This window comes from Salvelinus namaycush, chromosome 1 (assembly GCF_016432855.1).
Source record: "Salvelinus namaycush isolate Seneca chromosome 1, SaNama_1.0, whole genome shotgun sequence".
In the NCBI taxonomy this organism is placed as follows: domain Eukaryota; kingdom Metazoa; phylum Chordata; class Actinopteri; order Salmoniformes; family Salmonidae; genus Salvelinus; species Salvelinus namaycush.
Window position 1 is genome coordinate 10,384,677 of NC_052307.1, and position 23,664 is coordinate 10,408,340.

Consider the following 23,664-nt stretch of genomic DNA (forward strand, 5'->3'; position numbering starts at 1 on the left):
ATTCATTGGTTGCATGTTTCGTCACAATATTGTTTTGAACGTTCGTTTTGTACAGATGACCGACTGAGCATTCTACTCAATGCATCATTATTGAGCACTGATGAAGACTTCATCAAAAGAGCATTTACAGTGGCTTGGAAATACAACGACATTAAAAGGGATGCAAACAATTAATAGGAAAACCCTGTCATCATTTTGATGTCGCTAGACTGACTTTTGATGCAATATAACTTTAGCTAAGATTGAAGGGAGGACACCGGATTTTAGCTAAGTAGCTAACGTTCTCATTCTAGCTATTTGTTTGGCGAACTTTGCTAGCTAATGACAACATTGCCACCTGTCTAAAGTACATTTGACGACATGAAGATGCTGGCAAAATTGTTTCCTACCAAATATTTGACTATGTTACCAATGTCATCGTATTTCCAGGCACTAAATTGTAATTTTCACTCAAAAGTCGTTAGCCTCGTCCAGAATGGCGACCCAGTGGCGCACTCAGTGCTTGAGGCGTCACTACAGACACCCTGATTCGATTCTAGTCTGTATCACAACCGGCCGTGATTGGGAGTCCCAGCGTCGTCCGGTGTAGGCCGTCATTGTAAATAAGAGTTCATTCTTAACTGACTTGCTTAGTTAAATAAAATAATGACTGGGTTTATCACTTTAGGACGCCACTATTGCGACGCCGGTAGAGGGCGGCGTGAGAACGTTCATAACAATGGCATGACGAGACCGAGTGATGGAGGTGGAACCTACTGTAACGTTACTCTGTGAAGTCGAGACAGTCAGTAACTAAATGATGAATTATTGCATTACAACAAGCCTACTCGCACTAAAATGCAATTTAACATATTTTTAATAGATTTCTTTATACTTTCTTGTTGTTGATTACTTTATACTTGAAAGCTAACTTTTGAGCTGCTACAGTAACTATTGTATATTAGCTAGCTAGCTAAAAACAAATGTGGATGCATGCAAACTACTGTAACGTTAGCAAACAAGCTAAGTTTGCTAACTACAAACAATATTGTTAAGTCTAAACCAGAAAACTAGGTAGCTTATAATATTTTCTAGTATAGAAAACAACGCATTTCTCCCATCAACTACAGATAGCTAGTAACTTTCTTACAAGTTCTTACCGTGGAAAACGAGTATGAAAACGCAGGGACCCCAAAACCTGTTCCCCATGACAAGTGGTGCTGTAATGTCTCCCGTGGCAACAGCCTGAATGTGTGCGTTGGGGTGTGGAGTTGAGATGTGTTCCCCACAGGGGCGAGGGGTGTGTGAACAGAGCTTCATGCGTCCAATCAGAACTGGTTAACGGTATATGCATCACTAGCTAACCACATAATTAAATGGCACAAACAGCTACAATTTATAATGATAATTTATGTTAATTGGGTAAATGTGGAGTAGGTCATATGCCAGCAAAACTAACAGCAAACGAATATTGATCTAATAATGATGATTGGAAGGCTAACATGAAACAGACCTGAAAATGTCTGACATAAACAAACTGTGAACAAAGAATGTGATAGGTAACAGGAGTCTGCCCTCGTGGCCTGTAGAACAATAGAATAGAAACAATGCAATATCACACGCACCTTAAATAAATAAATGAAATAATGGTAGGCCAATGCCTCCTGTGATATATTTAATTAGTTAAACAACAATGGCAGTAGTAGTGCAATTCTGTATTATATCTCAGTGAATACATAATTTGTACAGAATATGTGTTAGCAAGGTGTCCTGGTACATGGGTTTAGATCACAACAATACTGAGTAATTAATGATGCATACATTTTGCATAGCCAAACTAAGGGCACTGTGGTGGTAATCTGGAGGCGAAAGAAACGCACACCTGTTTAGGCGAGGTGTTGGCTAGCGGAGTAGAACACTTAAAAAGAAAAGGAGAGCTGCACTCTCTAGGAGCTCAGATGCAATAATTTAATAACCAACGTTGTCAAGGTCTTATCCCCAATAAATTGTCAAGTTCACCCCATCTCATAGGGAGGGTGACGTGTTCGGTGCCAATATAGAGAAGGGACGAAATAGAGTGGTTCGCATTTGGAAGCGAACCAGTCTATTTCGTCACTTCCATATATCCCTAGGAGTGAGTGACCTTGACAATTTATTGTTAAAACGAGAGGCTGCCTGGATTTTTGACAATTTATTGTTAAAACGAGAGGCTGCCTGGATTTGTTATTTAAAAACCCTTGCTCCATTCGGTCTCAACGTAGACTTTGATCTGAAGCCATTCTTGTGATTATTGTGATTTTGCTATTCATTGTAAATGTTTGTAGGCCTATGTAGCCACATTGTATCTATGATCGTATGCTATCCATTCATGCTTTTTATATGTTCTATTTAGATCTGTAAATCAACCAATGACATCAAGCCACACCCGGCCATAATTACAGACACCTGTGTGTCCTTCCAAACTATATAAATTAGTGACGCATAGTGCTTGGCATTATACCCACAGTCTTTGTCATTATACCCTGATGAAGACAGCTTGTCTGTCGAAACATTGGTTATAAAATGATTGCAACTGAGCACCTAGTGTGTGCTGCTCTCCTTTTCTTTTTTGCTGTGGTGGCAAACCTGGAGTAAAAAAAAAATTATAATCATAAAGGCAGTCAAGAAGGCACCATATGAGTGATCTGAGCATTACATTACATAGTTTTTAAAATGTTGCATCGGACACAAATCCTGGAAGACAGAACTCAAAAGCAGGTGTATATTACAGTAAAAAAAAATCTTTATGGCTCAAAACACACAAACATAAATGCTATAGACTTGAAACACTGACGCAAACCTGGCATTTTGTTCCTTCATTAACATAATGTTTACAGGTCTGTTGGTGTGTGCAACAATGACATTGGGAGTGAATCAGTTGCATAACTTCTGTCAAAGATGAGTGTTTATGGTGTATCAGGGTGATGTTTCAGGTGTTGACGGAGGAAAGAGGGAACAATACGACGGGGGTCGGTCTATCTCTTGAGGAGAGGGGTGTGAAAGCATCATCGGGGCAGTCGGGGGTGTATGAAATGGTGGCGCAGTTGGAGGTGGATGCATCATCAAGTGAGTTGGGTATGGGTATGTTGGCTGTGGGTCAGGGGGATAACTTCCTCCCACGGCTGCAGGTTCAGGGTACACTGGCAGGACAGGTGGATATAGGCCTCCCCCTGGACCCGAGGCAGGAGGATATGGTCCAAAGGCTGTATCACAAGGGAAGTCACTGTTGCTTGGACCACCTTTCCCGAATTCTTCAAACCCGAGGACAGGACTGCCTGGTGATAGGTCAGACCGAAAGCAGGAAGGGATAATAGCCAATGGAAACTTGACTTCAGGGTCTGTGGCAAGAGGAACGTCCAAGTATACCTTTAAAACAAACAGCATGTTATGGAGGAGTATTGTCTGACCTGCCTTTTTGCACTGACGTCAATGGTAGATCTGTGTGTGTGTGACTGCGAATGTCAAGTTAATATGCATCACTTGAGCATAAAGCTTATAGTTAAAGCGTTACTTTTCTGTTTAATACTCGGAATATGAAGTGATTGTCCAGACACTTGGATGTACCTTTAGTATGTACTCTACTCTTATGATGTTACAGTTCAGGATGGACAAGTCCTGGTCAGCAGGTATCTTCAATGACCCAGCAACACTTTGTCGGGTGTTGGACGGGATAGGTTCTCTGACTACTTTGCAGACTGTCTGCTCTGCTGTCTTTGTGTTGCCAGAAGCAAAGAAAGTAATTTTCTGCTTCAGACTGAATTTGGGCTTAAGGTCACGGGAGGAGTTGTTCTCGATGTTTGCACAGATATTCACAGTCTCACCTGGAGTGGAAAAAGCCACCACAAAATTAAAGACAGTCTGAGATTTCAAATAACCAACACAACAGTGCATTGGCACAGGTCCTGTACAGTTATGTTGAAGACATTACAAATATCGACTAAGCCTTGCATGTGAAAATTAATTGTGTGATTAGGACACTTATGAGAGACACTTTCATAGTCATTTTCATGTTGCTACATTACAGTACCTGGGATATACATTACCTGGCATATAACCCATCCTTTCAACGTGGACATCCATGGTGACATGTCCTGAGGTGAATATACCAACTGACTTGTTCTTCACACCATGCTGAGGAGACTGGAACGCAGGATGAGGAAATTACATTATGTTCTATACTAGTATGGCACAAGGAAACCAAACCGGGATCTGTACATTCAACCATCCACTTTCACACATATGTGATGAATAACACCGTACATCCATCCATCCTATAATCAAATGGACTAGATTACCATAAAACTTCAATTAAACGCTGAGTCTCAAATATCCACCTATCCCTTTTAATAGACGGCATCGGCACACATTTCAGCAAATATCTGCCTGTTTCAAATAAACACAGGGTCTAAATGAATTGTTTCTGAGTGAACTTCAGTGAGTACCGTAAAGATTACCCAAAATAAGATAAAGGAGAGCAACATCCTTGCCATGGATGAGACAGCAGTGTCATTTGATATGGTCGGCTCAACTACCGGAGATACAAGGCACAACGAGGCGCAACAAGTGAGATAATAGTGCTGAAGCGTGAAATCGGGGGTGTATGATAGGCAGCCTAGTCTTTGCAAGTCTGATCTGCGATGGAATTGTTATTATAATCTTTATACTGGCCATACTGGCCACAAACAGTGTGGCAGTCTTCAACATTTTATTGAGCAAAAGCTGTATTCATTAAGGAAATAGATGTCTGGCTCAAATAAAAGCCTGTCTCTAATAAGCGCCAGTTGTGTTCAGTGATCGAAGCAAATAAACACATGGGCTATTAATTGAAGTTTATGGCACAGATTACACACCATTAGTAGAACATGGTTCAAGTCAGCCTTGGAGACAAAGGTGATTTCCTTCACCAAGTCGCGTGTCTTTAGCCAACCCCTAACCAGCTTGGCTTCCAGTTTGTACACTATCTTGCCATGTGGACCCTTGAAGGATGATGGCATGCTTCTGTAATATAAAAACAGTGTTACATACCACGTAAAACAATATGTCCAAGCTGTAGCTATGACTATGAATTTGGCTTGAATTTCCACTTACCCCTCAGGAATTTTGAAACCAAATGGATATCTATGGATCCCAGGGGGGAGTATATTGTCTGTAACAGAAACCCAATTAGTAATTTCAGTGTTGGGGAAGCTACTTTGAAAATAGAGTTGACCAATTACTTCACACTTGAAGAAGTTAAGCTACACTAGAACTACCCATTTTCCTGTGTTTTATATCATATTATACAACAGCTGATGAAATTGTGTACTAGTTCCAGTAGTTAGCTACACCACTACATGTCAAAAAAAGTAGGCTAATTAACTACTGAAAACACAACAAAAATTTTAATTTAGTTTATCTACCAAGCTACTACTACATTTTGTTAAACTAAAAAATGACATTTACTGAGGAAAATATGGTGGGCTTGCTAGGTTGTGAAATAGTAGTGGTAGTAATGTTACTGTTTTCATAGGCTGTGTGTTAGCAGGGGTGAAAGTAGATTTAATTTCTTCCTGGTATGGGACATCCTATGTGTGCACACACCAAAAACATTTATGGACCTAATCATAGAATTACATATATAATCTAGGTTTGGGCGATATACCGTTTATACCGTGGGGTCTGCTTGCTACACCACTGCTTATAACTATACTTTAAGTATAACTGTAAGAAATCTAAAATGTGTCAAATAAATTATATTCAGCTCAGGGCTCCAGCTTTGCATTTTGTTTGCTAACTTGCTAGCTATTGTAAGTGGCTAGATATCAAGATCAATTCCTTCTTGGTTACAGCAGAGACATTCCAACCAGAGTATCAGTCTCTTTAGTTTACATTCCACTCCACGCCTTGTCATTACCAAAGAGACTGCCTTTCTGCTATCTTCAAATATGAAAATTCTATAATTAATGAGCTCAAGGAGAACAGAAGAGTAGATCCTGATTCGATCACCCTCACAGCTATCCTCCAATCACAACGATTATCCAAATATTGGAACTCTTTAACTTCTACTCTCCACAGAACACCTTGGTATACGGTTGCCATTTTTTGTTTGTCCAAACGAAACCAGTCGGTGAAAAGTTACTAGCTCAGGTTTAAATCTCTTCTGACCCACTGGGAATGTGATGAAAGAAATAAAAGCTGAAATAAATCATTCTCTATACTATTATTCTGACATTTCACATTCTTAAAATAAAGTAGTGATCCAAATTGACCTAATACAGAACATTTTTACTAGGATAAATGTCAAAATACATTTAAACTCAGTTTGTCACAATTCCTGACATTTAATCCTAGTAAAAATTTCCTGTCTTAGGTCAGTTAGGGTCACCACTTTATTTTAAGAATGTGAAATGTCAGAATAATAGTAGAGAGAATGATTTATTTCAGCTTTTATTTCTTTCATCACATTCCCAGTAGGTCAGAAGTTTACATACACTCAATTAGTATTTTCTAGCATTGCCTTTAAATTGTTTAACTTGGGTCAAACGTTTGGGTAACCTTCCACAAGCTTCCCACAATAATTTGGGTGAATTTTGGCCCATTCCTCCTGACAGAGCTGGTGTAACTGAGTCAGGTTTGTAGGCCTCCTTGCTCGCACACGCTTTTTCAGTTCTGCCCACAAATGTTATATAGGATTGAGGTCAGGCCTTTTGATGGCCACTCCAAAACTTTGACTTTGTTGTTCTTAAGCCATTTTGCCACAACTTTGGAAGTATGCTTGGGGTCATTGTCCATTTGGAAGACCCATTTGCGACCAAGTTTTAACTTCCTGACTGATGTCTTGAGATGTTGCTTCAATATATACACATAATTTTCCTTGCTCATGATGCCATCTATTTTGTGAAGTGCACCAGTCCCTCCTGCAGCAAAGCACCCCCACAACATGATGCTGCCACCCCCGTGCTTCACGGTTGGGATGGTGTTCTTTGGCTTGCAAGTCTCCCCCTTTTTCCTCCAAACATAACGATGGTCATTATGGCCAAACAGTTCTATTCTTTTCATCAGACCAGAGGACATTTCTCCAAAAAGTATGATCTTTGTCCCCATGTGCAGTTGCAAACCGTAGTCTGAATTTTTTATGGCGGTGTTGGAGCAGTTGCTTCCTCCTTGCTGAGCGGCCTTTCAGGTTATGTCGATAGGACTCGTTTTACTGTGGATATAGATACTTTTGTACCTGTTTCCTCCAGCATCTTCACAAGGTCCTTTGCTGTTGTTCTGGGATTGATTTGCACTTTTTGCACCAACGTACGTTCATCTCTAAGAGACAGAATGCGTCTCCTTCCTGAGAGGTATGACGGCTGTGTGGCCCCACGGTGTTTATACTTGCGTACTATTGTTTGTACAGTATAATTTTTTTTCTGAGGTCTTGGCTGATTTCTTTGATTTTTCCATGATGTCAAGCAAAGAGCACTGAGTTTGAAGGTAGGCCTTGAAATACATTCACAGGTACACCTCCAATTGACTCAAATTATGTCAATTAGCCTATCAGAAGCTTCTAAAGTCAGGACATACTTTTCTGGAATTTTCAAAGCTGTTTAAAGGCACAGTCAACTTAGTGTATGTAAACTTCTGACCCATTGGAATTGTGATACAGTGAATTATAAGTGAAATAATCTGTCTGTAAACAATTGTTGGAAAAATGACTTGTGTTATGCACAAAGTAGATGTCCTAACCGACTTGCCAAAACTATAGTTTGTTAATAAGAAATTTGTGGAGTGGTTGAAAAACAAGTTTTAATGACTCCAACCTAAGTGTATGTAAACTTCCGACTTCAACTGTACATACTGCAATTCCAACCACAAAACCTTGTTTTGATTTTAAGACTCAAAATACAACAACTTGCCTAGCTAACAGCTAAATGTTTGTTTTTTACTTTGTTATTGTCACGGTTTTCTTCGTCCTCCTCTGACGAGGAGTAAGAAATGTCGGACCAATGCGCAGCGTGGTATGTGTCCATAATATATTTTAATGATACAAACTAACACAGAAACAAAACAATAAACGATACGTGAAATAGAAACCGAAACAGTTCCATGTGGGACAAACACTGACACAGAAAATAACCACCCACGAAACCCAGGTGGAAAAAAGGCTACCTAAGTATGATTCTCAATCAGAGACAACTAACGACACCTGCCTCTGATTGAGAACCATACCAGGCCAAACGAAAAAACCAACATAGAAAAACAAACATAGATAACCCACCCAACTCACACCCTGACCATACTAAAACAAAGAAATAACAAAAGAACTAAGGTCAGAACGTGACAGTTATAATTCTAATTCTATTTTCAAAGCTTCACATGGTGTCATGGAAAATATTAATATTATTTCCAACAACCACTGAGCAACTCCGCAGTAAATCCAGCTGCATATTGAAGGTTGAAATCAGAGTTTCTAAACCCAGAGACGCAACATCGCAAGACTTCACACAGACTGAGCAGACTAGGCCGGGGTTTGGGGTTTGAGATGTCAATGAGAGAAGTGAAAAAGTATTATTTCGTTGTTAATTTTCTCTAAATCTAAAGGCACAATCTAGATTCGATCCAATGTCTTAAGTAATTGAACATGTTTTTTACTCAGACCTCGTGAAAGTGACAAACTGACATGTTTTCATTTTCGTTAAAAACAACTTTATATCGAAGGAGTACCTTTGATTTGACGGCCTGCACATGCGCAGTTAGGCGTGAGACGACGTTAGACCGGATGATGTGTTTCTGCGCATGAGCTTATCTAGCCAATGGCGCCATGACATCGCCTACAAGCGTGATTGGGGATTGCTATTGGAGAAGCAGTTTCTGCTTATCTTCATACTGTACTGTCTTTGTTGAGATAGTCTGAGTCGATATTTAAGTAACAATAAGGAATTCCCTTCGACCACACCCAGAAATTGGGGAAAACAAACATTATTTTGCATTCACCCCCATTGTAAAAGAGTCAACTTCATTGTCGATTTTTTGTTATACAGAAATAACAAAACATGCTGAAAAGCTTCTGTGTTGTTCATTGTAAATGTAACCAGTGGTGTAAAGTACTAAAGTACAAATATTTAAAGTACTACTTAAGTAGTTTTTGGGGGTATCTGTACTTTACTTTATTATTTATATTTTGACAACTTTTACTTTTACTTGACTATATACTATATTAAAGACAGATATGTGTTTACTGAACTAAGGTCTTTATCTAAGGCAAAACAGTTTGAATTTTTAACATTGAAACTGCAGTTATCGAAAGCTGTTAACTTAGATTTAATAGGATGTTATAGACCTCATCATCTGCAAAAGTAGAATCCCTGGATTCTCTGGCTGAACTGATGCGTGGTTGGGTAAAAAAAAATCACATGTTCCTTATGGGCGATTTAAACTGGGACTGGTTATCTCCAAACTCCGAGTCCTCAATACTGGGTGATTTAAACTGGGGCCGGTTATTTCCAAACTTCGAGGCTATAAGAGGACTGTGCAATACACTGAATTTTACTCAAATTATAAATGTAGTCACAAGACTCAATCCAAAAGATATCTCTAAGTCAACACTTATTGATGTTATTCTAACTAGCAATCTGCATAAATACTTGGCTGTTGGTATTTTCCCTGATGATTTAAGTGATCATTGTGCAGTTGCTTGCATTAGAGACACTAACATCCCCAAAGTGCCCCCTCAGTTCATAATCAAACTAAATTTGAAGCAGTTCTGTGAGCAGGCATTCCTGCATTAAATTTATGCATGCAACTGGGATAAGATTGCGCTTATTGCAAACATCGAAGAGGCATTCTCCTATTTTCATTCCATGTTTTCTACTACAGTAGTTCTTCCTGTAAAAGTTGCGTCATACTGCAGCACACCTTGTGGGCTGCCGCAGAATTCTATGGCACGTTATTTAATTGTCAGCCATTGTTGCCATTAATGCTAGTTTGACCACCAGAGGGTATCTTTGAGAAGCATTTGACAGTCTTCAATATTGGCTGTATTAGAGAATTAAAACCCTTTTTTTGTAAGAACATAGTATATGGGATTGATTTAAAGAAATGTAGCTTAATTAATTTTATTATTATTATTATTATGGTGTTTCTATTCCAAGAAAAACGAAAAATGAAACCCTCAGGGTTTCCGTTAGTACTAAGAGCAAATAATCCTAACATGTCCACAACCTAATTGTAGTCTAACCAATACCCAAACGGAGATTCAGTGAAAATAAAAACCTCATTGATTTATCAAGACCAGTCCCCATGCTTGTCTCAGAGCAGCGCGAAACGGTGCTGAAATAGTTGACCACGCGTGGGTAGGCTATTGCTTCAAATCCTATTGCTTCTAACTTCAATATGCTTTAAATGCCACAATGTCAACAAATAATTGAACACATACAATTCTTAAAACTCTAATGCTTTAATATTGAATAATTTCTGCCCTCTGAATTCATATTCATTATATAAATACGGCCATGTGCACCTTGATATTGGGGGTGTGCCATGTGGACATGTCTAACGGGGAAAGGGGGTGCGCCATGCGGCCATGCCTAACGGGGAAAGAGGGGATGAGCCGGTCGGGCGCAACCCAGGAGACATGGAGATGCGGGGTCAATCCTTCATCAGATGAACCGCAACATGACGGCTAAAGCGATTTAATTCATGAATGCATTTGAAAGTTTTTAATATTGTAATAGTGAAGAGCAAAACTCTTCTCAAGAGAATTAACATTACAGTTACACCAACTGGTAGGCTAATCACACAATTGTACAAAATGGTAAGAGAACTGGTGAAGAAAGTGAAAATACTGGCAAATCCATAACATTTCCTTGTACAGTAGTAGATCTAATTACATTTAGAGGATTCTAAATTAATATCTAAGGGGCTTTTATACAATTATAATGCAGGGTTAATAAAAAAAAACATTTTCAAAATGTGTATGTTTATTAAGTAGTCTTGCTTGTCTCAGAGCAGCGCAAAAACAGTGCTGAAATAGTTGACCACATGTGGGTAGGCTATTGCTTGTTGGGGGGGGGGTGGGGGGGGGGGGGGGGGGGTTTCACACAGTAGCCGGGCTATTAAACTAATCGTTGAATAACAGATCGGCTCTCGGAACTCATTAACACGCGTGACTGTGTGTGTTTCGATATTTCCTCTCTCTCTCTCATGCACTTGCTGTCTTGACCTCTGAATGCTCGGCTATAAAAAGCCAACTGACATTTACTCCTACACTCTAAAAATAAAAGGTTCCTCGAGTATCCTTTAGGGGTTCTTCAAATTGAAACTGTGGGGGAACCCTTATAAGTTCTTTGAAGAACCCTTGAAAAAGGTTCTTCGAAGCACCCCTTATAATGGTTCCTCAAAGAACCTTTAGGGGTTCATTTTTTTAAACTCCCTGTTCACCCTCCCTCCATTATAAAAACATATTTGAATAATAATAATACAAATATTGACAATATTGATTTAAATAATTCATTGTTTATTTAGTGCCACCACAAATGTGAATTCATATTTACAAAACAATTTACCAAACAAAACACATTGCAAATTGCAACATTATTTTGAATTTAACCTTTATTTAACTAGGCAAGTCAGTCAAGAACAAATTCTTATTTACAATGATGACCTAGGAACGGTGGGTTAACTTCCTTGTTCAGGGGCAGAACGACAGATTTTTAACTTGTCAGCTCAAGGATTCAATCTTGCAACCTTACGGTTAACTAGTCCAACGCTCTAATCACCTGCCTCACGAGGAGCCCGCCTGTTACGCGAATGCAGTAAGAAGCCAAGGTAAGTTGCTAGCTAGCATTGAACTTATCTTATAAAAAACAATCAATCAATCAATCATAATCACTAGTTATAACTACACATGGTTGATGATATTACTAGTTTATCTAGCGTGTCCTGCGTTGCATATAATCGATGCAGTGCGCATTCGCGAAAAAGGACTGTCGTTGCTCCAACATGTACCTAACCATAAACATCAATGCCTTTCTTAAAATCAATACACAGAAGTATATATTTTTAAACCTGCATATTTAGCTAAAAGAAATCCAGGTTAGCAGGCAATATTAACCAGGTGAAATTGTGTCACTTCTCTTGCGTTCATTGCACGCAGAGTCAGGGTATATGCAACAGTTTGGGCCGCCTGGCTCATTGCGAACTAATTTGCCAGAATTTTACGTAATTATGACATAACATTGAAGGTTGTGCACTGTAACAGGAATATTTAGACTGATGGATGCCACCCGTTAGATAAAATACGGAACGGTTCCGTATTTCACTGAAAGAATAAATGTTTTGTTTTCGAGATGATAGTTTCCGGATTCGACCATATTAATGACCTAAGGCTCGTATTTCTGTGTGTTATTATGTTATAATTAAGTCTATGATTTGATAGAGCAGTCTGACTGAGCGATGGTGGGCACCAGCAGGCTGGTAAGCAATAATTCAAACAGCACTTGTGCGTTTTGCCAGCAGCTCTGCTGTTTATGAATTCAAGCCTATCAACTCCCGAGATTAGGCTGGTGTAACCGATGTGAAATGGCTAGCTAGTTAGTGGGGTGCGCGCTAATAGCGTTTCAAACGTCACTCGCTCTGAGACTTGGAGTAGTTGTTCCCCTTGCTCTGCATGGGTAACGCTGCTTCGAGGGTGGCTGTTGTCGATGTGTTCCTGGTTCGAGCCCAGGTAGGAGCGAGGAGAGGGACGGAAGCTATACTGTTACACTGGCAATACTAAAGGGCCTATAAGAACATCCAATAGTCAAAGGTATATGAAATACAAATGGTATAGAGAGAAATAGTCCTATAATTCCTATAATAACTACAACCTAAAACTTCTTACCTGGGAATATTGAAGACTCATGTTAAAAGGAACCACCAGCTTTCATATGTTCTCATGTTCTGAGCAAGGAACTTAAATGTTAGCTTTCTTACATGGCACATATTGCACTTTTACTTTCTTCTCCAACACTTTGTTTTTGCATTATTTAAACCAAATTGAACATGTTTCATTATTTATTTGAGGCTAAATTGATTTTATTGATGTATTATATTAAGTTAAAATAAGTGTTCATTCAGTATTGTTGTAATTGTCATTATTATAAATACATTTTAAAAATCGTCCGATTAATCGGTATCGGCTTTTTTGTCCTCCAATAATCGGTATCGGTATTGAAAAATCACAATCGGTCGACCTCTAGTAATATGGTTTGCATTGCAAATGAGGGCATAAACTGGGTCAAGACGCCAGCAGAGTAAGTAGACCTATATGTAGTAAAATAAAGGTTAAATAGAAATAAATAAGACCTTCAACACTTTTAACAGCACATTACTCAACACTAGTCACCCACGGTAGGCCAAGGGTATATCTAAAAAAAAAAATTCAATGACATGACTCTCCGCCAATAAGAAAATTTAGAGGATTGTAGGATTCTAAATTAATATCTAAGGGGCATTTTTCATTAGGGCAAAACTGATCTGTGAGAATATCTAAGGGGCTTTTATATAATTATAATGCAGGGTTCATAATAATAATATTCTATTTTTTATAAAATCGACTAACCCGGATGACGCTGGGCCAATTGTGCACCGCCTTATGGGACTCCCAAACAAGGTCAGATAGGACACAACCTGGTTTCGAACCAGGGAGTGTAGTGATGCCTCTTGCACTGACATGCAGGGCCTTAGACCACTGCGCCACTCTGGAGCCATGACCAATATGACCAATATACAGTACCGTTCAAAAGTTTGGGGTCACTTAGAAATGTCTTTGTTTTTGAAAGAAAAGCACATTTTTGTAAATTAAAATAACATCAAATTGATCAGAAATACAGTGTAGACATTGTTAATGTTGTAAATGACTATTGTAGCTGGAAACGGCTGATTTTTAATGTAATATCTACGTAGGCGTACAGAGGTCCATTATCAGCAACCATCACTCCTGTGTTCCAATGGCACGTTGTGTTAGCTAATCCAAGTTTATCATTTTAAAAGGCTAATTATCATTAGAAAACCTTTTTGCAATTATGTTAGTACAGCTGAAAACTGTTGTTCTGATTAAAGAAGCAATTAAACTGGCCTTCTTTAGAAGGGTTGGGTATCTGGAGCATCAGCATTTGTGGGTTCGATTACAGGCTCAAAATGGCCAGAAACAAAGTACTTTCTTCTGAAACTTGTCAGTCTATTCTTGTTCTGAGAAATGAAGGCTATTCCATGCGAGAAATTGCCAAGAGACTGAAGTTCTCGTACCTCAGGTACCTCAGGTTTTGGAGCCAAGCATAGTACAATTACTGCAGTAAGTAAGGTTGTAGTTGATATTGTAGATGCTCAGGACAAGAAAAATCACAGTGTTTCACTTTTTATTGACTTATAGAAGGCATTCGACACCGTTGACCATGCCCTGCTGTTGTATCGACTAAAAAAGGTTGGTTTAAGTGATGCATTGGATTGGTTCCAAAACACCTTTCTGACAGAACACAGTGTGTAGCACAGGGTATGAGAGTATGAAATCTGAGTTTCGAAGGCTTACAAAAGGAGTTCCCCAGGGCTCAATTTTAAGTCAGATCCTTTTTACACTGTATATAAATGATATAGGGAAGACGGTTGACTCTGCAAATCTCCATCTGTATGCTAATGACACAATTGTTCATTCTAGCGCATCTAATATTGAGAAGGCTTTTCAGGACTTACAGTTGGCTTTTAATGTTATTCAAAGGCAGCTTTTCAAATTGAAACTTGTGCTTCATGCAAGGAAAACAAAATGTATGATTTTCTCTTCCCTGAAAGTAAACAGATGGAGTCACATGCAGATGTTAACTATAAAAGGCCAGCAAATTGATAGCAAATTGATAGGGTCACCTCCTATAAGTATCTTGGGATGTGGTTAGATGAAAAGCTGAATTTTAAACAGCACATTGACCAAGAAACTGAAGATGAAATTGGGTTTCTATTTTAGGAACAAATTTTGCTTTTCAATGTTAGTCAGAAAGGATCTTGTTCACGTAAAAAAAAAATACAGAGCGTTGCACCTGATTGGCTCAGTTTTCTGTCATGATTGGCTCAGTTTTCTGTCCCTCATGGGACAGTATGTCATCACCAATTCTAAGGTCAGAGCTTGAACATTTTAGGCCCTTGGGTTCTGCCATAGAGTTATATTAGAAGTGCCCATCAAAGAAGGTCATTGGCCACATCAAATCACGTTATATCTATAGTAGCTTTGATTGGACTGATCATGTCAACATCTTACTTTCAAAGTCTTAGCTAGCAGTCATCATCAGTTGTCATCAAGTTGACAATCTACTGGAAAATCCTTTTTAATCCTTGTCATATGAAGAGAAATCATAGATAAAACGTATTGGTGCTCATCGGCCATTGTACATAAAGATTACACAACAAGTTGGAAATCGCAAATTCAACAAATGAGTTGTTTGGAAGTGTAACGAGTCCTGTGTGTTGCTGGTGAGAGTCAGGTGCAGGACAGCAGATACGAGTAAAAAAACGTGCTTTACTCAAAAAAGACAAATATACAAAGTAACATCTTGAGCACCCACAGACGGACCGAAATTACAATAAACAATCACTCACAAAAATCATGTGGGGAACAGAGGGTTAAATAATGAACAAGTGATTGTGGGATTGACAACAGGTGTGTGAAACAAAGAGAAAACTAATGGAAAATGAAAAGTGGATCGGCAGTAGCTAGATAGCCGGTGACGTCGACCGCCGACCGAACAAAAAGAGGGACCGACTTTGGCGGAAGTCGTGACAGGAAGGAATCAGTGGCTAATTACAAGCGTTGCTAAGAAACCACTAACGTTGTGTTTTTTCCCCTGAGTTCCCACCATAAATCCAGAGAATGCCAGACTTTGATGACAACATTTTTCAACAAAGGACCGCTGCGCCACCTTCACAAGGAGAGTCCAAAAATGTATTGTATGCTGCTGCATAAATGATGTAATATGCAAGGGAGAAATGTATACTGTAGCTAAGAAAGTAATACTAAGTGTATGTTGTGTAGTAAGCTGTTAGTAGCCCATGTACCTCAACCTAATATTGTGGTCTATTTTCACCAACACGGTATTGTAAACATATTGTTCGTGGCCCGGTGTCTGCTTGTTTGGCTACTTTTTTTGTACAGCTTTGACAGTGCTACTGATAGTAGTTGTGGTGCTTGGCTACAGCTTTGACAGTGTTACTGATAGTAGTGGTGGTGCTTGGCTACAGCTTTGACAGTGCTACTGATAGTAGTGGTGGTGCTTGGCTACAGCTTTGACAGTGCTACTGATAGTAGTTGTGGTGCTTGGCTACAGCTTTGACAGTGCTACTGATAGTAGTTGTGGTGCTTGGCTACAGCTTTGACAGTGCTACTGATAGTAGTTGTGGTGCTTGGCTACAGCTTTGACAGTGCTACTGATAGTAGTTGTGGTGCTTGGCTACAGCTTTGACAGTGTTACTGATAGTAGTGGTGGTGCTTGGCTACAGCTTTGACAGTGCTACTGATAGTAGTTGTGGTGCTTGGCTTGCACGTGCAAATTCAGCACACACAACATTCTATAATATAATTGTGTTATTTGACGTGTCAAATTAAAAGCTTATTTAACACGTCAAATAGTGTTATAGGACGTGTATCTTCTTTGACATGCAAAGACCCAAACGGCGTTCAATGTGCCTCATCCTAATAATTTGGTCTATTTTCACCTCTTAATTTTGCCTACTGTTCTAACTTGGTGGTGCACAAATAGCCTATAACCTGTTTTAGAGAAATGTAATCATTGAATATTGTCTGTTTATATGCCCCATTTATTTATCCTACGGTTCTGACTTGGTGTACAGGGAGAACACTGTAAGAACGACCCATGTTCTGAATTCTGTCGCTGTACATTTAAAAAGTGCTGAACAAATAGTTATATTGACTACGTCCGTCGTCGCTTGCTCATTAATGTCTTAATCGAAATTATGGATTGCCTCTTATCCGTTTGTCGTCCCCTTATGCCATAGTTCGTACATCTCAATTGTCACTAGAAACCACATTTGTTTTAGCAAGTCTGCCATATCAGCTATGTTTTTATGTGTAGTGGCTTTGTTGGCATGCATCCCACAGTTTTTTTTGCCCCACCAAGATTTACATGCTAAAATAGCCCTTGAAAATTACTCAAGTAAAAGTGAAAGTCACCCAGTAAAGTATTACTTGAGTAAAAGTCTAAAAGTATTTGGTTTTAAATATAATAAAGTATATAAAGTAAATGTAATTGCTAAAATATACTTAAGTATCAAAAGTAAAAGTAAAAATATGAATAATTTCAAATTCCTTATATTAAGCAAACCAGTAGGCACATTTTTTTAATTTATGGACAGCCAGGGGCACACTCCAACACTCAGACATAATTTACAAACTAAGCATTTGTATTTAATGAGTCGCCACTGGCCATTTTCTATTAAGGCATCTATCCTTTTACTCAAGTATGACAATTGGGTACTTTTTCCACCACTGCATGTAACCGGGTCAAAAACCCCAATCTACAGTTCGCAATGATCCCACATAAGGAAATAAAGACCTGTAGCTTCAGGCTATTCGGTGTGGGAAATATGGGGACACAGTGTCCAAGTAGGCTACACGTAGCTATGTGTGTGGAAAACATTCCATTCCAGGTAAGACATTTAACTTGTTTAGTATAGTCCTTTTGTAACTCCACTCACTACTTGTAGCTGTATAGTCTGTTTGTTTGTGTTGTTGGGTAGCTAGCTAGCACTCACTTACTCACGTGGCATGAGGGAAGCCACAATATTACATTTTTCTAAGTAGTGAGAATGCTTGGGAGCAGGCAATGTTGAAAAGTAATCTTTAGACATGTTGTACTTTTCTTAATTGTAGTTTTGTAATTGACTAAAAGAAGCAGACAACAAGAAAATTGCGTTTAAAAAAGGTCAAGTTTTTGCTGTGAGCCAATGGGGTAACCTAGGTAACCACAGGTTGTGCGCTCTGAATGCTCAGAGAGCGAAACGAGATGGGTGGGGCTAAAGCTTAAGAGGGTGTGAACGATGATGAATGGGTGGAGACAAAGAAGAGCTCTTCACTAGATATCAAAACATTCAAAGGCCATTTTCTCAAAAGTGAGTTTACAAGTTTATCAACTTTCAAAGCAGAATTTCTTCAGAATTTCTTCAAAGCAGAGTCTCTACTTTTATCCATTGTAATAACCACAATTTAAAATGTTGCTACATAAGACCGGATCCAGGTGGTGAGTCACATATCAGTTTATCTGTAGAGATTTAAAAAAAAATTGTCAGAAAGATAGGAATACATTGAAATTAGCATAAACATTTAAGTAATACATTAAGTGTAACAGTATTAATTCTTCCGCCCAATGAAAGAGAAAGTAAATCCCAGGGTTCAAGATCCTGTTTCAGGCGGGAGAGAAATTGGCTTTATAGAGATTTTGAAATCGTGTGCGACCCAAATTCCCAAGTATTTCAATTTCAGTGTGATCACTCTGAAGGGCACATGACTAAAATAAGTTTACATGGCAGAAGGATTAATAGGCATCAATTCACTTTTTTGCAGATAAACCTTTACACCCGGATATTTTACCAAATGTCTTTAGTAGATCCTGGATCTGTGGAAGACCAGATAAAGGGTCACCATATATAATAGCATGTCATCCACATAGAGTGAAACTTTATGCTCTAAGCCTCCTCTTCGAACACCGTTGATAGTGGTGTTATTACATATTGCTATGGTTAAAGTAGGACTGTGCGATATGGCCCAAATATCATATCATGGGATAAAAAATAAAGAAAATTGGACGGAATGATGGTATTTGACGGTTTTTGAATAATACATTTCCAAATTTGCTTCATGAGTAATGCGTGACCCTAGGGTGGCAACACATACATTCTAAGTCATTTTAATGGTCTTTCTCCATTAAACTTCAACCTAAAATGATTTTCTGCATTTTCATCAGTTTCTGCATTTTCTACACTCATTAGAGATCATTTCCACACTGCCACGTAGGCACGATATGGGCAAACAATCTAGGCCTTATTTTAACCAAATGTTGCAATTGCGATATGACTTGCGATTTAGAGTTAAACACTTGGGTGAACTGTTGGAATCATGGACATATAATGATTATTCTAATTCTATAGTTAGAATATAAGAGTGGGCACTTTGAACACAGTGTTGTTTGACATGACAATAATGAAAATACCAGGGAGGCGTTATTGTGATAGGATAGGAACCAAAGTTTTGATAAGTGTTTCCTAGGGGACCTTATAATATTTGGCTACATTGAACGTTTTCTCTTCGCTACTTCATGTAGCTAACATTCTTGCTTCACGTATTCCTCTTTGATTTAGAAGATACTGTTGCACAAACAACAGGCTGTATAGCTAATGACGTTTGCTCTGACATTTATTATATCATAAGGTGAATGCACCAATTTGTAAGTCGCTCTGGATAAGAGCGTCTGCTAAATGACTTAAATGTAAATGTATTAGCTAGCTAGCCAGCTAACTATTGATTAGCATTAGCGGCTAACAAGATTTAGGCCAAAATTGCCAAGAAAAGACAAACTAGCTGTTTGAAGATGTAAGAAACAAAAACTAATAATGTAATTATAGAACGCTAGTGGATTTATATTAAGAAGCAAAGTGAAAACAGCATCGTTGTCATCAACATTGTTGCATGTGCTGCATTGACCATGCAGATCGAAAGCAAGTGTCTGATGTTCTGTTGTTCAAGGAACAACAAAGGCGCTCCTTGAGTGACGGGGCGGGGCGGGGCTAGGTCTGGGTGGAAAGCGGCATGGAGAGAGAAAGAGCAGAGAGAGATGACTCAAGTAGGGAAGTAAGCTATAAAAATGGACGTTACACACGGCACATCACATTTAACAAACCAAACCTTCAAATACCATTATAGAAGGTAAAGTAAATACCCAAACCGGTCCGTGCATCAATACCAGTATATCGTAAAATACGGTATATCGCCCAGCCCTAGGCGAAAGGCTCGACTGCGAATTGCAAACAGCTTAGGGAACAGAGGACAACCCTGTCTTATCCCTCGATGAAGTTGGAGATTAAAGGTTATTATTTGTGTGCACTGCAGAAATAGGGGAGGAGTAAAGGACTTTGATCCAGGATATAAAATTGAGAATAAAAAATATAATCCCACTTCATCTGATCAAATGCCTTCTCAGCATCAAGTGATACCAATATCTCTGGAGTGACAGATGAAGCGGGATTATAAAGTATATTATAAAGATGTCTGATATTGAAAAAAGAATGATGATTTTTAATGAATCCAGTTTGATCTGTAGAGATAATGGAGGGAAGGACTGATTCAAAACGGCGGGCAATCATCTTAGAAAGTATCTTTACATTGCAATCTAATAAAGAAAGTGTCCTATATGAACCCCAAGTTTTCTATTCCTTTTTCAGAATAAGTGAAATACATGCCTGTGGTCCTCAGCCACCCCCATGATCCTGATATTGGATCTTCACATATGACTTTATAAATTCATGCATTGTTCCTTAAGGCTAGCCATATCAGTTTCCAGCTTCAGTTTCAGAGACGGTTTTCTTTACTGTATCCAGTTCAGTGCAAACAGTTGCCGTATGCTTTGCGAGTTCATTCTTGACTGCTTGTAACTCCGACTTAATAAAATTTAAGTCCTCACTGAGCACCTCTTTGAGCTCTGACTTGAGTGTAGATGAAATGCCCGCTCTGAGGGCCACAAGCATCTCTGCCTTCAAATCCTCTGTGTCCATTTTTTCGCCGAGCCGAGGGGAGAAGCTGCTGCTGCCACTTGTTGAAGAACTCGAGCTCCTCGTCTTGGGTCTAGTGTTGTCTGTTTTGCCAGTGACTCCGCTGAACTTAAACTTTTGCAGGTTATACGCCATTTCCGAGTTAAAACAAAAATCTAAGTTGAACAAAGTATTGCACGTCATTCAAAGGCTGTGTTTCCTAGCTCTTTTTGGGTCAAAGTGCAAATAAACTATTAAATAAATGCAATTTCAGCAGGACCTCGGTAAAAATGTGACCTACTCCACGGCTTGCTCGCTAGCGCCGCATTTTGGGGTGGTTTGTACACTATACAATTGAAGTCGGAAGTTTACATACACCTTAGCCAAATAAATTTTACCTCAGTTTTTGACAATTCCTGACATTTAATCCTAGTAAAAATTCCTGTCTTAGGTCAGTTAGGGTCACCACGTTATTTTAAGAATGTGAACTGTCAGAATAATAGTAGAGAGAATAATTTATTTAAGCTTTTATTTCTTTCATCACATTCCCAGTGGATCAGAAGTTAACATACACTCCATTAGCATTTGGTAGCATTCCCTTTAAATTGTTTAACTTGGGTCAAACGTTTCAGGTAGCATTCCACAAGCTTCCCACAATAAGTTGGGTGAATTTTGGCCCATTCCTCCTGACAGAGCTGGTGTAACTGAGTCAGGTTTGTAGGCCTCCTTGCTCGCACACGCTTTTTCAGTTCTGCCCACAAAATGTTACAGTGGGGAGAACAAGTATTTGATACACTGCCGATTTTGCAGGTTTTCCTACTTACAAAGCATGTAGAGGTCTGTCATTTTTATCATAGGTACACTTCAACTGTGAGAGACGGAATCTAAAACAAAAATCCAGAAAATCACATTGTATGATTTTTAAGTAATTAATTTGCTGTTGTTCTGGGATTGAGTTGCACTTTTTGCACCAAAGTCCGTTCACCACGCAGTATGACGGCTGCGTGGTCCCATGGTGTTTATACTTGCGTACTATTGTTTGAACAGATGAACATGGTACCTTCAGGCATTTGGAAATTTCTTCCAAGGATGAACATGACTTTTATTTAACTAGGCAAGTCAGTTAAGAACAAATTGTTATTTTCAATGACAGACTAGAAACAGTGCCTGTTCAGGGGCAGAAAGACAGATTTGTACCTTGTCAGCTCGGGGATTTGAACTTGCAACCTTTTGGTTACTAGTCCAACACTTTAACCACTAAGCTACCCTGCCGCCCCATGGCTGTGTGCTCGATTTTATACACCTGTCAGCAACGGGTGTGGCTGAAATAGCCAAATCCACTTTCAGAGTCAGTAGAAAGGCCTCTTTAGTGTCCTAAGTTTTCATAACTGTGACCTTAATTGCCTACCGTCTGTAAGCTGTTAGTGTCTTAACGACCATTCCACAGGTGCATGTTCAATAATTGTTTATTGTTCATTGAACAAGCATGGGAAACAGTGTTTAAACCCTTACAATGAAGATCTGTGAAGTTATTTGGATTTTTACAAATTATCTTTGAAAGACAGGGTCCTGAAAAAGGGATGTTTCTTTTTTGCTGAGTTTATTTTCCTTTCCTTATAGAACCACATAGATTACGTCTATTTCTGCTAATGCATGGTGGTGAACTAGAGAACAAAACTCTGTATATGGACACATCTGCCTGGTTCTTGCTGGACCGCCTGTAGTGGGGTCAGCCCAAAGTAGAGTCAGCATTGTCACTAGCAGGTGAGGGCATCTAAAGCCAACCGCTCAGATGGCTCCAGCTAGCCGTTTTTACACAACCTATTCCAGACCGGTCTGCACGTTTTAAAGTTTGAATGGCGTTTCTATCTTCAACAGTGGAAGACTAGTTGAATTGTATGACCATTGAAATACATTGGGATTGATGCAAATATGGTTGTAGTGTAACAAGTATTAGTAGTACCACAGTTTTTTTCAAGCAACCTGACCAGGACGTTTTTATGTTGTTTTGGTGTTGATAGCTTTTACGCACGCTACATACAGGTGGCAACGGAATAATAATACAAAGTATAAACAGTTGTGATTTGCATTCAGCAAGCACAGTTAATTACTAGTTAATTGAAGTACATGTAGTTCACTCCTCCCCCAACATAAGCTATAAAAATAAAGAGAGTCGCACACTCAATATATAAACTCCAAGTAATTGATTGGGTATTAAAGAAGGCACAGTGGTGCCGAAACGTTAGTGATTTACCCAATACATTACTGGGAGTTTATATATAGAGTGTACGACTCCCTTTATTTAAATGTATTTTATAGCTTATAGTTTATTCGCCGTTAGTCAGCACCTCTACATATAAATACTTGTATATGGTCGTGCGCCAGTTTGTTTTTTATTCAAAAATTGGATAACTGACATCGCGCCTGTGCGCCGGCAGGATACACGGGGTGGGGTCATTGAGGTATACAGATTGGGATGGGTAGGGTAGGTTATAGTAAACAATTAAAAACACAAAATCTCGCCTAGACTTACCTTTAGGAGATTCATTAATCATAAACGTCTTAAGTTTGAAATATCGATTGTGAGCAGAGTGAGTCCTAGTGTGGTCTTTCGTACGTGTCGTCCAATGGACATTTGCGTCCCCTTTGGCTTTGATGAAAAGGCTTTCCACTTTGGTTTCCTTTATTAACTCCAAAGTAATTCTTCCAAATATACAGTCGCCTTCGGAAAATGTATCATGTTCATTAATAACATCGTAACTCAAGTCAAAAGTTTTTACTGAAGGCATTTTCGACTGTTTCACATGAACTTTTCTGAAGCCAATTTCCGCTAGCTTTAGCCTACTCACAAATAGTGATGTCATTGTCGTGGGACTGTACACAGGGATATACCGCAGACTAAAA

At 39.0% G+C, this 23,664-nt stretch overlaps 1 protein-coding gene across 2 annotated transcripts; it reads right to left on the reverse strand.

Moving 5' to 3' along the window:
• Nucleotides 1-1,457: 1,457 nt before the first annotated feature.
• Nucleotides 1,458-23,596, reverse strand: LOC120053757 (arrestin domain-containing protein 3-like). 2 transcript variants are annotated; one of them, XM_039000986.1, is made up of 6 exons: nt 23,294-23,596; nt 5,107-5,164; nt 4,869-5,016; nt 4,062-4,158; nt 3,583-3,839; nt 1,458-3,384 (listed from the first exon to the last, which is right to left on the reverse strand). In XM_039000986.1, the coding sequence occupies exons 1-6, from the start codon at nt 23,547-23,549 to the stop codon at nt 2,935-2,937; spliced, it is 1,266 nt and encodes a 421-aa protein (XP_038856914.1). In that variant the 5' UTR covers nt 23,550-23,596; the 3' UTR covers nt 1,458-2,934. The 2 variants fall into 2 exon arrangements, with proteins under 2 accessions (XP_038856914.1, XP_038856924.1); XM_039000996.1 differs by lacking the exons at nt 4,869-5,016; nt 5,107-5,164 and having other exon boundaries at nt 23,294-23,422.
• Nucleotides 23,597-23,664: the final 68 nt, after the last annotated feature.